Genomic DNA, 15,911 nt, shown 5'->3' with positions numbered 1-15,911 from the left:
CCTGCACCCCAGACATGCCATGACTCCCCAGCTCCCATCAGCAGGTGGGAGCGGAGGCAGAGCAGCGCAATTCCCAGTTTCTCCAAGCCACACCTGGGACCATCCTTGCTATTAAGAGCTTGGGTGATGCCCTAAAGATCCCACCTCGTCAGGAGCCCACAAGCCCAGGGTCACCAGCCGCTTGCACAGAGCGGGTGGAGCCACCTTTGGCGCAGGGAGCACGCCAGGAAAACAGGCAAAACAGCCTCGTCTCCGCCGGCCGCGGTGACAGCCGCTCGTGTGCCCGGGGGAGGAGGAGGATGATTCACGCTGAAGTGAACAAGCTGTGCGGGTTTTGGTACGAGCTCCCCCTCGCTTTGCCTCCCCTCCCACCCACCTCGGTCACGCTACAGCTACTCATCACACCGCAGCTAAACCCAGATCCTTAAAAGTGATGGATAAAAAAAAGGCTGAATCCGGCGATGGATCCCTGGAGCAGCCCATCCTCCTGCTGTCCCACTGCTGAATGGTGCAGAAGGGGCCCAGAACACCCCAAATCAGAACCACAGCACAGGCAGAGTTCGCTTGGCCACACTGCCGCTGCCTCTCAGACAGGGTGGGGGGACTGAAGCCCCTCTGCTGAGATGGAGGGATGCCAACCCCTGAGCACCCCTGCCCTGTTTTGTGCAGGGATGCTGCCTGGCCATGGCAAGCCCATGCCTGGTCATGGGGTTCAGGAAAAAGCAAGAAGCACACAACAAATTTTAGGGTGCCTGTGCAGAGAGGGTGAAATCAAAGGAGTTGATGGTCCCACTCTGCCAGCCAGGAAGGGGGCTGGCAGCACAGCAAGGGCAGACATTCCATCCCAGCTAAGGGCTCCTGTGGGCTGGGATCAGCCAGGAAAGCACCACGTGTGCCAACCTGCAGAAAGCACAGGGACACACAGAGCCGGCACCGCCGCTGCCTCCCACCCTCCCCGCAGCAACCATGGGAACGGCATTTCCTCACACGGATTCCCAACGTCACTGTGAGCTGCTACCCTCAAAGGAAAGAAAAATAAAGGAAATCTAAAGAGCCCACTGCTTCCAGCCCATGTCCAGGGCACACAGGTGATGCCATGCACGCTGTGTGTACCTCTCAGTCTGGCAGCATTGCAGGGAGAACAAATGGAGACAGAAGATGCAGCTGTGATGGCACACCCACAGCCTTGGAAAAACAGTCTCTTGACCCAAATCAGGCAAATCTGCTCCACGCTGGAAGTGTGAGCAGGATGCAGCAGGTACTTGGCTCCTGGTGCTGGAGGGACACTGGGACATCCAACCTGCCCCTTCGCATGCCCTTCCCCAGGACCATCCACCTCCAGCTCAGATTCACTCCCTAAACACTGGGGTGTGACATAAGGCTACACCAGCTCTGGCACTGCAGCAGTTCCAGCCCATGCCTCTCAGAGCTGCTGTTTATTCCAGTCCATCCCCCTCCAGCCCAATAGGCTGGGTTTAACCCGGCATGGGACACACTCTCGGTGCAGGTGCCATGGCCAGGTAGCAGCACATACGGAGCCTGCAGCTTCTCTCCATCACCACACCAGCATATCAAGACATGTGCCCAGAGGTGCTCCGTGGCACACTCCCAATTAAGGAGATCTCCCAGCCCTGTTAATGAGCCTTCTGTCAGCATAATTTAAAAGATGTAATCACGACACAGCCTCTCTTGCACACCCAAACCCTTTTGCTCACCAGCTTCCCTCTCTAGCACTGCCAAGAGGCGGAATCTGGCTCCAGCTCAGCAGCTCATGGCATCTGTTTGGTGGCTACCACAGGATTCGAGAAGTCCACCCCAACTGGGAGCTTGGCTCCCACCATCAGTTCCCAAACTGAGGGGTCGTGGCTGGGGCAGGAGTACCCCTGGGAGATGGGCAAATGGTCCCTAGGGCTGCTGTGAGGAACCTCCAACATGGATCACAACCACAGCAGCGCACATGGGTGAGCCACTGCAGCATCCAGGCAGGGCAAGTTTTCCCTCTCAGGCAGAGCCAGGTAGGATAAGCATGCAGCCCTCTGGAGCCAGCACTGCTAGCACTACAATCCCTCCAGGGATCACAGTGCAGACCCACCATCACAAAAAAAGAGCATCTCCCAAGCAGGAACACATTCCTGTCGCTAATTTCCACTGGGGAGGAAGAGCAGGAGCTTTCAATTTGTGCTGAAAATTAAGCAGAGTATTATCACCTGTCCTACTCCTCATTTGAATAAAATCCCAGGCAAGCTATTAAAGATGTGGCTGCACAAGCCACACAGGTCATGCAAAGAAGAAGTCCTCCGTGCCTTTGGCCCTGCTGGCGCAGGACTGACTGGGCTGTAATCACATCCCTCTCCATGGCCCAAAGTATTCCCTACACCAAATGTTTCCCACAGGAAGGAAGAGGAGAAAATACATCCTGACATCACGGGGGAGCCATGTTACACCTTGGCTAGGTGAACAAAGCAGGAAAAATCAGCAGCAAATCATTTTACCAATCAAACCCCAAACCCACGTGCTTTCCCTCAGACCAGCCCTCTGGTTTGCTCACCTGGCCAAGGTGGGGGGAAAACCAAGGGGGGCCTGGCTGTGACCCACCACACTGGGGGTGCAGGCAGGGACTCCAAACCCTTCTGAGCACAGGGCAAGCTCTTTGGGCAACACTGTCTCCCACCACCCAGGAAGGGACTCGAGTCTCTTCCCACATGGACGCTCCGGGAAATCCTCCTGTGCTGCAAGGCAGCAATTCCCCAGCTCTGGGAAGATGCCGCAGGTGACTCACCTTGGCCACCCCACACCCAATGCTGCTTGTGGGCGGCTGGCACCAAGTGCTCAATGGCAGCAGCCAAACATCAATTCTCACAGCACAACTGGAGCAGAACCGAGTGCCAGTGGTCACAGCAACCCAGCGGGGGGGTTACTTTTGCACAACACTCCTTTTCCTCCAAACATGAGCCTGTAAAGTCCAGGACTCTCCTGGCCAGCAGCACAGCTCTGAGCACTCATGTTTGCAGGTGGACAAACAGGGAACTGTTCCTGGGAAGGCCAGACCTAAACCTCTGAACCTCGATCACTCCACTCCTCTGTGCAAACATGGTGGGAAGGTTTGGGCTTCGGGGACCAGAAGGGCAAAAAGGATGAAAATAACCTACGATGGGCTTTGGGTTCCTCCTCCCCAGCACCAATGGGGCACAAGGACCAGTCACTCCAGATGGAACTGGATTACAAAGCAGCACAAGACAGGGTATGTCCCCCAATACATTCGAGGGCTTTTCCCCTTCAGAGCCACATAAGGGCATTTTGAGTGCACGGCACTCTGTTACAGTCTACCTGCCCTCTGCCCACTTGAGTCAAGGCTCCCCCAGACCCACTCGCCAGGGAGACCGAGTGTGCTGAGCCAGGGGCCATGGAGAGCAGGAAGGGAGAGGCAGTGACAGTGGCAAACTGGGCAACTGAAGGTATCGGCCAGTCTGAAACATTTCCTTATCACCCGCCTAAGCCTTGTTTGTGTCAAAAGGGAACTAAGTAAACACTGGGCAAAAGTTTCACTTTCGTTTCCAGGCTGTTGCACAATCAGTGCCAGTTCCATTCACTGCTGCCCCACAGCCATGGGCACAGCTCTGGGTACAGCATTGCCACCCCACAGCCATGGGCACAGACGTTTTATAAAGGGTTGATTTCACCAAGATGCTGCTGAGATGTGGAACAGAACCCGTGTGCAAGAACATCCCAGAGCCCAGCACACCAACAGTACCACCAGGAACTGCCCCACCGCCCCACTTCTTCACATTTTAAGCTGCACGGCAACCCCGGAACTGGATTTGTCTCAGGAAAAACCCCACAGCTGCAGCAAAAGCCCTGCTGGCATCACCCCTGGCAGCACAGGCCACCTCCACCACCCTGGTACAGTGCAGGCACACAGGGGTCATCCCAGGGGGCAACTCATTAAAATCACACCTTGCAGGCACAGCAGGGCGACCACACTTCTCAGTCAGCCACATGCACCAGCTGGAAACCTCAGCCAGGAGCAGGGGCAAACCCCAGCTGCTCACTGCAGCCAGCATGGGACAGGCTGGTGGAAGGCAGAGCTGGCATGAGACCTGTGAGACGGTACCACAGCATCTGTCCTGGGAAGCCAGTGGGGCCAGAGAAGCCCCAGGCCGCTGCAGGATCGAGGTCCACCCCAGCATCATCCCTTTCCCACATCCCCCTTCGGTCCTGCCCTTCCTCACTGCCAGCCACAGCTCTGTGGTGACCCAGACAAAAAACAGCCAAAGGAAAAGTGATCCAAAACACCAAACCAGCCCAACTTTGCCTTTCGGGGCACAGGCACCTCCGTCCTTCCCATAGGAACCCAAGACATGGTACAGCCCCTCAGGGTCCAGCCCTTGTGCTCCTTGTGGGGAAAGGGTTCACAGAGCCAGCCCCATCCCAGCCCCACCACATAAATGAAATTGCAGCCTCTGCCATGGGAGCGCGGCAGCAGCCGGGGCGTGGACGGGTTCAGTGGCTTCAAATTAGTGCCTGGGAGTTGGAAGAAGCAAAACAAACCAGCAGAAACGTGGCAGGGCACCGGGCTGTGCCCAGTGCCTGAAGGGGGTGACAGCCCCATCGCCACGGGGACATGGCGCCTGGCAGGACAGGGAGACAGGGAGGAGGAGAGTGCCCAGCTCAGCCCCTCGACAAGGTGTGGGGGAGGCGATGGCTGGCAGCCACCTGCACCCCCACTCCTCCATCTTTACATGTGCTGCTTGTCTTCCAAAGCAAGCTGCAGACATCTCTGCACCACCATCTGGGCACCTGGACTCCATATCCCCCTCCATGGAAGCAAAGGGACTGGGACAAGCTGCTGGCTGGGACACAGCTCCCTGCCTGCCCCTTTCACAAGCACAGGGACACACAAAGGGACAAAATACTTCAGCATCCCTGCTCCCACTGGTCACCACAGCTTCCTCACTAGAGAACAAGTTTCACCGCACCCAGGCTTCGAGTTCATTATTTATGTCACACTCGAAATCTTTGCATCTGCAAAACTTTCTGAATAATTTATGGTGGTGGATCAGGGAGGAAGAGGGACACGTTTTGCTGAAAACCAGGTCACTCCAAATACCAGCCAAGCAGCGAAGGGAGACAATGGAAACGGGTACAGAAACTCACTGGGGAGAAAAAAATCCAACAGCATTTATCTATATACATATACACACACACTCCAGAGATGCCATCGGCATCTGAAGACATTTAGCAAGACCAGCCCTTCAGCAAATGAGGATCATTTTCAACCTTCTAAATTTATTTTTTCTCTAAGGGAAGGATAAAGAGCTGTGAATCAGTCCCATTTCCCTCCGTACCTCGTGAAGGGCAAAAGCAGGGCACAGCAGCCCCTTCACCAAACTCTGGTAGAGACACTCTTACATGCCCTTATCCAGTCTCACCATCCCTGCACACTGGTGTTGGCATGGGAGCTGCAAGGGGCCAAGCAGCAAACAGGAGAACACTCCTGTCCAGCACTGCCGAGGGCTCTTCCCCCCTCCAGCACCTTCTCCCCGCCACAGCCTGTCCAAGTCACCCCTCGCTGATACGCAAGGAGTTACGTTCCTATCACGCCCGTCTTAAAACAAAGAGGATGTGAAATGTTCAGCAAAGGCAAGAGGAAGGAAAATGAGCAAGGATATTGCCAAGACCTCACGTAACTCTCATTGTAGGCCACCATGCCGTGCCAAGGGCCCAGACACCCTCCAAGCTGCTTGTTCTGAGGGTAGCGTGCTTTGAGCCGGGGGTCTGCTGCTCCCTGGGCCTGCCTGGCTCCACACCCACATGCCACGACAGCTGAGGAGCAGCATGCAGACAAAGACAGTCAGATAAGGCCACCATGCCCAGCAATGGGGAGATGAACAATTTGGAGACACCAAAGAAAAATAAAAGCTGGGTAAGAGATGCAAGATCCGGTCACAGCCAGGAATGGCCCCAGATACCACCTGTACTGACTGACAGAGGTGACATCCCCAGCCCTGAGCCCTGAGACATCCCCATCCCCAAACATGAGAGCAACACCAAGCAACAGGCAGCAGAGCAGCTCCCTACTCCTGCAGCATCTGCATCCCTGCTGATGGATGCCAGAATGATCCGTAAGGGCTCATAAGACACATCAGACCTTGGACCCAACACACATGGGGAAAGCTGGGACAGATCCTGTCCAGTGCCAGGTCTGCTGAAGCAGTCAGAGGCACCATAGCTCGGAGCAGCCGCTCAGCCAGTGAAGTCGCTCCTACAGCAGCAGAAGGATGTACAGAGTGGCCGAGCATCCAGCCAGGAAGGGAACACCCCTCCCCAGCCTCCCGGGCAATGCCCTGCCCCACACACCCCCAAACCTTCCCCCAAAACACCCTGCAGACCGTGCCACACGTGCAGGGGATGTGTTGCTGATTCACATTCCAGCAGAATCGGTGTTATTCCTGTCCCTGCAGCCTGGGCACCCGTGGAACAACCCCCAGGCCCCATACAGGAATTAAGGGCTAATCCAGGAACGCATTCAATAGAGGCTACAAAACAATTCAGTCATAAAAACATCCTTATCTCTGGAGGCCGGAGAGCATTCTTCCTGCCCCAGTGCAGCAGCCTGGGGCGCAGGGCCATGCGACACGGCCACGGCCAGTGGGACAGGAGCCCACCAACAGCCACGAGCCCACAGGGGCTCACAGCACACTCCAAAATACCTGCACACAGAGTGACTGGGGCAAGGGCACAGCCGGCCCCCTCGGTCAGCACCTGCTAAACGTGCCCAGTGACTAAACCCAGAGCCGAGCACCTTTGGGACCCACTAACTCTAAATGTTAACTCCTAAAATGTATTTTCAGTGAAGAACAATGCTGTAGGATTTGTTCTGGGATAAAATGAACACTCCAGGCAGGGTCAGGCACTGGCTGCCTTTGGCAAACGCTTCACAGCAGAATGCTTCTCAGACCTCCAGAGCCATAAAAGTGACGACAGCTGTCGGATTTGGGGTTTATTTTAACCCAAAATGCCAAGAATTGGTACAATGGGAGTCCATGTAACCCAGATGTTAGCAGCTGCTACTCCAGAGCAGGGGAACTACACCCACAGGGCTTAGTGTGAGATCAGAAGGGAAGGGAGCAGGAATCAGCTCTCCCAGGAATGGACAGGGTGGTGGACTTGGCCAGATCATCACCTGCCTGCACATCCCAGGGCAACACCCCTGCCTCACAGCCCCACAATGACCCTGCTGTGTCCCCGAGGCCAGGCTGGGGCATCGCAGGTGATGCCACAGGGGCTCCATGGCACACGTGTCTGTCCTGTGTCCCTCTGTCTCCCCATGGCACCAACCAGGGCAGGCTGAGCCTGGCAAGGTAACCACGCGCGCTGCCAGCCTGAAACCCCCTGGCTGGTGAAGTGCCCTGTGATTTGGGCCAAATAAACTTAAAAAAAAGAAAAGCCCCAAATAAGCCTGTGGGGAAAATAGCAGGAACAGAGACACAGCTCAAGGAGCAGCCTACCCACCACGGCACCCCAAAGGTACAGCCCACCCCACCATGGCAGGGGGTGGCCATGCAGAGGTGTCCCCAACTGCAGCTGTGGGAACAGGAGCCAGCCCAGCCTGGGCATGAGGGGGAACAAGGATGCTGCCAGCCACAGGTGAGGGTCTCCCCAGCCCTGGAGCCACAGCCTGAATTGCTGCATCCCCCTCTCACCCAGACCCTACCATAGTAGTTTGCAGCTTTGCCCCCCCCCCCCACCATCTACACTTCCCCATTGGGGATAGAGGGGTCAGCCCGGTCAGAGCCACAGTGGGGGCACTGGGCACCCCCCACCCTGAGCATTGAGGGGACGGAGGGCAACTGGAGGGGTGGGCACAGCACCAACCCATCACCCAGGCAAACCACTCCCAAAGGATGCCACCGCTGAGGGCCATGGACTGGGAGCTGGCAGACCAGACTACACATGTCCCATAACCACGCACAACCCGGTGGACCAGGACCGGTACCAAACATGTCCCAATGGACCACTGTCATGCACATCCTCATGGACCAGGACCAGAACCATGCACATCCCGAAGGATCCATCCTGATGGACTACACATATGCAGATAGACTAGGACCAGGACTCAGGACCACACATGTCCCCAGCAACCACGGCCAGGCACATCCTGATGGATCACGCACGTCCCGCTGGACCGGGACCAGGCACATCCCAGTGGCCCAGCCAGACCACAACATGCAGGGGGGACAGGAGTGGGTGCACGTGGCCCCCGATGGAGCAGAAGCCCCCAGCCCGGCCCGGGCAGCGCGGGGCACAGCGGGCGGGCCGGGGCTAGGGGAGCAGCCGGGGGTCGCGGGGTCCCGCCCCGGCCCCGCACTTACTTTTGAGGGCGGCGACGAGCGACTTCCCGTCCTTGATGAGCTCCTTGATGAACTTGTTGGTCTTGTCCAGCTCGGCCTCGTGGGAGCGCAGCCGCTCCCGGAACTGCGGGCTGTCTAAGCAGCACTCGCTGAACTCCAGCGCCGGCAGCCCCATGCTGCCGGGCACCGCGGGGGGAAACCGGCAAGAAACCGGGAAAAAAGGAAAAAAATCAAAGGTTTGCTAAGGCGAGGCGCGCAGCCGGCCGTGCGGGGAGCCGGTGGGAGCGCGGTGCCGGGCCAGGCCGGGCCGAGCCGGGCGGAGCGGGGCCGGGCGGAGCGGCGGGAGCGGAGCCGCGGCGGGGGCGGAGCTGCCGCCGCTCTGGGGCCGCCGCCCGGGCCGGGCCCGCGCCGCCGCCGCGCCACGCCCCCCGCGCGCCGACAGCCAATGGGCGGGCCCGGCACCGCCCCTCCGCGCCCGCTCAGCCAATCGGCGGCGGGGGCGGGGAAGGGCCCGCGCGGGGCCCGGCCCCGCGGCTCCCGCACCTGGGCCGGACCCGCCCGCGGGCAGCGGCTACACCGCGGCGGCGGCCCCGGGGGCGGCCCGGCCCTGCCCCGCTCCCGTCCCGGTCCCCGCGACCCGGCCCCGCCCGCCCGTGGGGGAAGCCGCGCCCCGGCCTGCGGGAGCGCCGCTCCGGCCCGCCCCGTGCCCTCCCCGTGCCCGCCCGGGTGGCGGCTTCGCACGTTTCTCCTCCCATCGCACATCTGTGGCGGAGATTATTGCCCGGGTTTACTGTGTGAGCTGAGAGAATAAACCCTTAATCTCCTGGAAGGGCTGTTCGTGGAGGGGCGGCGGAAGCAGCCGGCACCACCGAGGGGCTGCGGGGCCCGACCCCACCGACAAGTGCCATGACGTCCCCAAAAGAGCATCGTCCCACGGACGATGGCGGTCCACTTGTCTCCATGGCTGTCATCACACACTCACCCGGCCACTTTGCCCTGCGGCCCGTTTCCTTCAGGAACACGCCAGGAATTTGGCCCGGGCGGCGCAGCAGCTGCCTCATCACCTCCTTCCCTCGGCTGGGAGCCTCCAGGAGCAAACTGCAGCCCACCAAACAACTGATCCTCCTCATCAGTCTTTCTGGCTGCCATGAGGTGGATGGTGGCAGCTACTCACCTCGAAAACAGGAGAGACTATCAGTGCCAGTCCCATGGAGCTGAGAAAATCAATTTCTAATGTAAACAATGGCACCAAGTCAAGACCCAGCCATCTCAAGCCACCCAGAGCCACCCCTCGGGCAGAGACATGCACAGTGGAGCCAGCAGTGACCTCTCACCCCAGACTGTGACAAACAGACACATTTGTGGATAATCCCCAGATGACTGGAATTCCCCCGTTCTCCACCCCAGCCATCCAGGCTCGGGAGGAGGGCGAGGGCGGCTGGCGAACACGAGCCCCAGCGTGGCGCTCGTTCCGGATCGAGCACGGCATTCCTGTCAACTCAGCCATGAAACGCAACGCGGGGCCTGTGCCAGCTTCGTGCTTCTCTGCGAACTGGGGAGAAGGGATGGTCTTGCACAAAGCTTGGGCTGACAGGATGGGCTCCAGCCCATGCCTGATGTCAAAAAGTTAATCCACCTGTGTTTTCCAGCGGGTGGATCCAGGCACAGGAACCTGACACCAGCTCAACCTTTTGTCTCTGCTTTTTTTATCCACTAAAGCACGATTCTCTCAATCTTCACACCACAGCCTAATTCAGGCTGAGTCACCGCCTTCAAATATGGTTTGCGAGCCACATTTTTTTGGATGAGGCCTCCTAATTATAAAAAAGGATGTAATACTAATTACATGCTTATCTTGTAGGCAGGATATAAAGTTTAATGAGCTGTCATTTACGCCATATGCACACAGCCCCATAAAAGCACGAGATGTTATTATTTGGATTACGTTCCTTAATTCTACACTGTACAAAGCCACAGGAGCATTATTTTGGTTTTATCCTTCTACATCACCATTGTTCTCGTTCATATTAAAAAGTGTTCCAGCACTTACTGCTAATAGAGAAGAACCTGTAACTAGATTTATAGGACACTGCCTTAGAGGATCAGAATATTTGAGGCTGGAAATTAAATTTCAGTACTTTTCCAGAACCACAGAAAGTGACAATGCTCAGACTGTCCTTTTCTGATGAACACAGAATCGAGGCTTTACAAAGCTCTGTCACACGTGAAGCACCACACACACCACAGGACTGGAACTGAGGCCTCAGGAAAGCAGTGAGGACTTTTCTCCCCTTTTTCTGGCTTCATTCACCTGGAGACACTCATTGTGTTTGAGCTCCAAGTGTGGGAGCAGAGCAGGGCAGCATGCTGCACTGGGGAAAAACAGCCATGAACATCTTCCAGCTCCATTTTCCTAGGACTGTGCTTCCAAACAGTAAAAGAATATAAAATATCCTGAGTTGGAAGGGACCAACAGGGATCATCAAGTCCAACTGGTGGCCCTGCACGGGAATCCCACTATATGCCTGAAGGGAAAAACAAGCAACCAAAACCCCCAAATTCCACATCCTCCTGCCTGTAACTAACAGCAGCTTGCAACCCTCTGCAATCCCTGCCATATTTACTTGCTTTATTTTTTTAAGCAACTGGATTGTCTCACCCCAAGCGAGCCAGGTCAGCTGGACACTGTGAAGGGATCCAGTAGCTTTGCCGTTATCCCAACAGAACCCTGCCCACGGATCCCTGGGGCACAGCACTGGGCCCACCAGCTCAGCGAGCACTCCTCTGAGCCTCTCCAAGGCTGTGCTCACACATCCTTCCTGCAGATGAAAGCTGCGGCCGCTGTAATCCCACACTCCCACCCCCGAGCCCGTCCTTGACCACACATTAGCACATTCTCCCTTGCTCAGTCACCACCCCGCATCCCACAGCTCACTCGCTCAGGGAACGACACCAGCAGAAAACTAGTCCAGCTTTAAAAACAAACAAAAAAAATTTTAAAAGAGCGGTTTCTACCTAAATGAGCTGATTCTGGGATCAAGTAACCACAGGTGCAGGAGTGGGGGCTGCCACAGCCAAGTAGGAGGAAGAGGGAGACTGACAGAGGGCAGGGTTAGAGGAGATGTTAGGAAGAAATTCTTCCCTGTGAGGGTGGTGAGGCCCTGGCACAGGTTGCCCAGAGCAGCTGCAGCTGCCCCATCCCTGGAACTGTTCAAGGCCAGGTTGGATGAGACTTGGAGCAACCTGGTGTAGTGGAAGGTGTCCCTGCCCACAGCAGGAGGTTGAAACCAGAGGATCTTTAAGGTCCCTTCCAACCCAAACCACTCTATTATTCTTTGACTGCAGTAGCATCAGATCAGTCCCAGCGTTATCTCTGGATGGGTCACACAGCTGAATTAAACAGGTTTGTTTGAAAATCAGCAACTTTTTTTAGGGTGAGTTTTCCACTGGGAACATCTTCCCCATCTGAACACAGCATCTCCCCACCTCCCCATTCCTGCCACATCCTTGTGCTGGCTGCAGTTGTTACTGGTCCCCCATAAAGCAGCAATTGCTAACACGGAATGAGGAGCCGCTTCTCCTCCAGGAAAGCTTTCTACCAGTTAAGTGGCACTAGTCAGGTAAAGCCAGAGTGACAGCAGGAGCGGGAGGTGGGGAACCAGCCCCATCCCCACACAGCAGCTCTGAGTCCCCATGTCAGTTCACAGCATCTCACATCTGTCCTGGAGCGACAGAGCCCTGCAGGGAGGCCGGTGCTGAGCACCAGCATCCACACACATGGACTGCAAGCCCTGCTGTGGGACCTTAAACCTGGTCATCCTACAACTGTCTTGTCTTGGGGATGACCCCCAGTCCCAGCAGCATTCCCACTGCTGTGAAAGTCAGAACCACTGTTACAGGGGAAAGGAGGGTGGAAAACAACCCACTAACCGGGTCTCACAACACCAGTGGCTTGGGCACTAATGCATTTCAGCAAGTCCCAGGAGACAACAACAGGCATCCTGACTGTCAGAATCCAGGAGCTAAACGAGAGGTTTCTTGGAATTGCCCTCGGGCAGCAATGTTCAAGGTCTATTTATTATGTGACTGTATATCACACATCTTCCTTGCTCCCAGGATTTTTTTATTGAGCTAGGCACAGATGAGGCATTGTATATGGCAAAAATAAAACAACCTTGTTCCAGATAACACATTAGACCACTGCAATTAATCTCTGTGAATTCCCTGTTGTAATACAAAGGGCATGTATTGACCTGTTGTACTGACAACTTTCCAAGAGATCGGATCCTTGACCATGGACCTTTTGCTGGCTGTGAATACAGGGTTGCATTCAATACAACACCAAGGGCTTCCCCTTCTCCCATGTCATCCTGGAAGTGTGCTCTGGGTGTTCTTATTTGGTACTTTTCCATGTGAATGCAGCAAACAGCCTTAGTGACACCTTCAGTGTAACAGAGTGCTCCCTCCACTGAGCATTTATGAGCTTTACATATAACTATCATGATTTTACATATATATATATATTACAGTGGAACAGTACTTTTCCTTCCCGCGTTGCACCTCTAGCAATCACACATGAATTTCCACCTACTCAGTTCTTTTTTTCCCTTCTCTAGCTCACTTTTCTCCTTACAGTCCCTCCTCCTGGCCTTCAGGCAGATTTGCAGGGGTGGGCGAAACAAGACAGAAGATGGGAACAGCAGTGACACAGCTCAGCCTCTGCAGTGGGACAGATCTCCCTGAAGTGAAAAGCAAACCAGGCTGGGGTTCCTGCTCCATCTACAAACTCTCCTCAGCTCACACTTGTTAACCTCCAATAATTTTTTGCAATACTCGTCAGTAGCCACTTGTGCTGCCAAGTCTTCCCAGACACCAGAGGTTTGGTAACTGGTTTTGGAAGCTGGTTTCCCTTTGAATGGGAATACTGATGCGATATACTATTAGTCAGCCTGTGGTGTCCTACCTGCCACAATGATCTCCACATCTATCTCCTTCCAGGTCCCTAAATCAGTGTTCATGCCTTGGGCAATGAGTTCCTCTTCCCCACAGAGAGCACGGTGCTGTAACCGTAGCTGCTATGAGCCTGTTGTCTATTTAGGCTAATTGGCTTTGCCTCCTGCTCGTGCTCTGCAGCGCTCGCACCCGTCCAGACGTGCCCAGGACATGCCAGCTCCTTACGGCGCCGCCTTTGCCAAGCCACTCGCCTGGCACGTGCCTCTGGGAGGCATCTGGGAACACCAAGGAGACAGCAGGAATCTCAGGGACAAAGCCCACAGGCAGTGCATCCGAGGGGAGCTGTCTCCAGGAGATGCACCATTCCCTTTCATCTTCCTGGCAGGTGTCAGAGCAGATAGACTGAGACCCAGCTCCTGGTGCAGCAAGCACAGGGACACTCCTCAGGCTCCAGAGTTTTCTGGTGCTTGTGCTTTTAGCCAGTTTAGGAAGTTGTTTCCCCTGATTCCTTGTTAAAAATAAAAGCAAACCTTCTCAGTACTCTTCAGCCAGATCACTGAGCAGCCATGTGTATCCCTGACCCCCTCATCTTTGCTAACCAGGTCTGTCCTGTCACACTGCAGAGGTGGCACTTTGCCACTTGATTTGCGGCACAATTCCCCAGAGTGCTTCTTGCCTCCCCCTTCTCCAATTTCAGGGGAAGCTTACTTACATTTTTACTACTTCATTAAGGTTTAAACTCTGCTCCAACCCTGCAAACTTCCCTCCCACTGTCCGAGTTTGTGACCCCATCCTATCCTGCTGACAGGATGCCAAACCAGGATCCTCCCCAGAGCAAAGTGATACTCAAAAACCCCTGTGGCTTTTCCTAGCCTGATGTTAAGCTTTGACTTTTGTTTCCAGGATGATCTTCATGATGCTGCAGTCAGGCTTCCACACTCAATGTTTCTTTTGTCTCTCCATAATCTGGTGATGGTACTGATAGTGATCAAAGGCACCATGGGAGCCTTATGCTGAAGCACCATGAAAAGCAGCTTTTAGAATCACCGTGCATGGGTCTGTGGTCACCCTGCCCAGGAATGGGACATAAAATAACTTACAAACCAGAAACATTATTTTAAAGAGTAATGTCTTAATGGGGAGATTGCAGAGGCTCCTTTTCCCGGCAGCACAAGTCCCTGTTTGACTCAAGCCACAATGACCCGTTCTCTGTCTCCCTTTGGAGCAGCATTCCCACTGTAAATGTTAACGGCGCTGTGCACACATGTGGGACAGAACAAAGCTCTGCTTTATCACCCGCCGTCGCGGCGTGAGCCCGTCTGTGTTACAGATCACGAAGGCAGCGGCTGCAAGGTCACAGCTTCTGGAGATGTGACAGTCGTTCAAGCACAAAGATGAGGGTAGGATATTGCTGGGTCAGGGAGCTGGGATGTCTAGAGGCATTTAGCACGTTTAACATGATGCAGGAAGATCACACAAGGGAATTTCATACAACTGTGTGGGTTGAAAGGGACCTGCAAGATTATCCAGTTCCAACTCCCTGCCATGGGCAGGGATATCTTCCACTAGACCAGGTTGCTCCAAGCCCCATCCAACCTGGCCTTGAACACTTCCAGGGATGGGGCAGCCACAATTCCAGTGTTTACTAGCGTATCTGTATATTTAGTTACCTTCAGGCAAAGACAGGGTTAGTGCTGCTGATCATCACTGTTCCCTTGCTCATGGTCCAGGCTACATCTCATTCTGAGGGAAGGGTGGGCTTCCAGCATCACCATTCCCTTCATCTGTGGTTTTTCACCATGCTGTCCAAAAGCTTCACTAGCTCCTTTCCTATCCAGGCCTCACCTGCCCAGGGATTCTGCAGAGCAGAGTAGTGGATATTTAGCAAGTGGGGGGAAGAAGGGAATCTGCTCCCTGCAGGTGCCAGAGAAGTGGCAAAGGAAACATTACTACAGGCCCTCAAGGAAGTTCTTACCAACAGAAAATGATAAGAGATTCATAAGTAAGAAGAGTTTCAACCTTGGGATTTTTTTGGTGAATCCCATAAGAGGGGAGGGGTACACACAGCACACAATAAGGAAAACCCAGGATGCATTGCTGTGATGAAAATATTTTTTGGAAGAAAGGGCTGGTCATAGATGCCCTCTAAATTCTGCAGGAAGAAGATAAAAGGCCTGACAGGGACGTTTTGGGCAGGGATAAGGCATCAAGCAGCTGCCCAAGGTACAGCTAAACATACAAGGCAAAGTCAGAAACAAGCTCTCAATTAAATGGAAAAGTGAAATTAGTCATTAGTCATGCCCCTGGGAGTCACTGCAGTACGGGAAGCTGAAATGGAAAAGTAAGGGAACCGAGAGCTATGAAATCTTCAAAGATATCTATGGAAGAAGTATTTAAATAACCGAGTTAATTATAGAAATGACAAAGTTTCATTGTCAGGAAAGGCCAAACAGTCTGTCTATTCTTACTTTTATTTTTTGGGGAAATACAAAGTCTCCTCAAAGCCCCAGCCAAGCAGCTGCCACTCATTTCCTCTCCAAACACAAAATACCAGCTTTATCCATGTTCTACATGGGAGCTTTGGTCTTATAATGCTCCATGGAAAAA

General features: G+C 54.7%; 1 protein-coding gene across 3 annotated transcripts in view; it reads right to left on the bottom strand.

Moving 5' to 3' along the window:
- Positions 1 to 8,526, bottom strand: part of ARHGAP26 (Rho GTPase activating protein 26) — a 113,471-nt gene extending 104,945 nt beyond the window's left edge. For all 3 annotated transcript variants that reach the window (XM_027718573.2, XM_027718574.2, XM_027718575.2), the window contains exon 1: positions 8,373 to 8,526. In XM_027718573.2, coding sequence (XP_027574374.1) covers positions 8,373 to 8,526 — 154 coding nt within the window. The remainder of the gene's footprint in view (positions 1 to 8,372) is intronic.
- Between the last annotated feature and the right edge of the window lie 7,385 nt (positions 8,527 to 15,911).

This window comes from Pipra filicauda, unplaced genomic scaffold, assembly GCF_003945595.2.
Source record: "Pipra filicauda isolate LSUMZ 115617 unplaced genomic scaffold, ASM394559v2 scaffold3_size10097308_pilon, whole genome shotgun sequence".
Taxonomy (NCBI): Eukaryota; Metazoa; Chordata; class Aves; order Passeriformes; family Pipridae; genus Pipra; species Pipra filicauda.
Note: the sequence above shows the minus strand (reverse complement) of the source record. Positions and strands in the feature narration are given on the sequence as shown.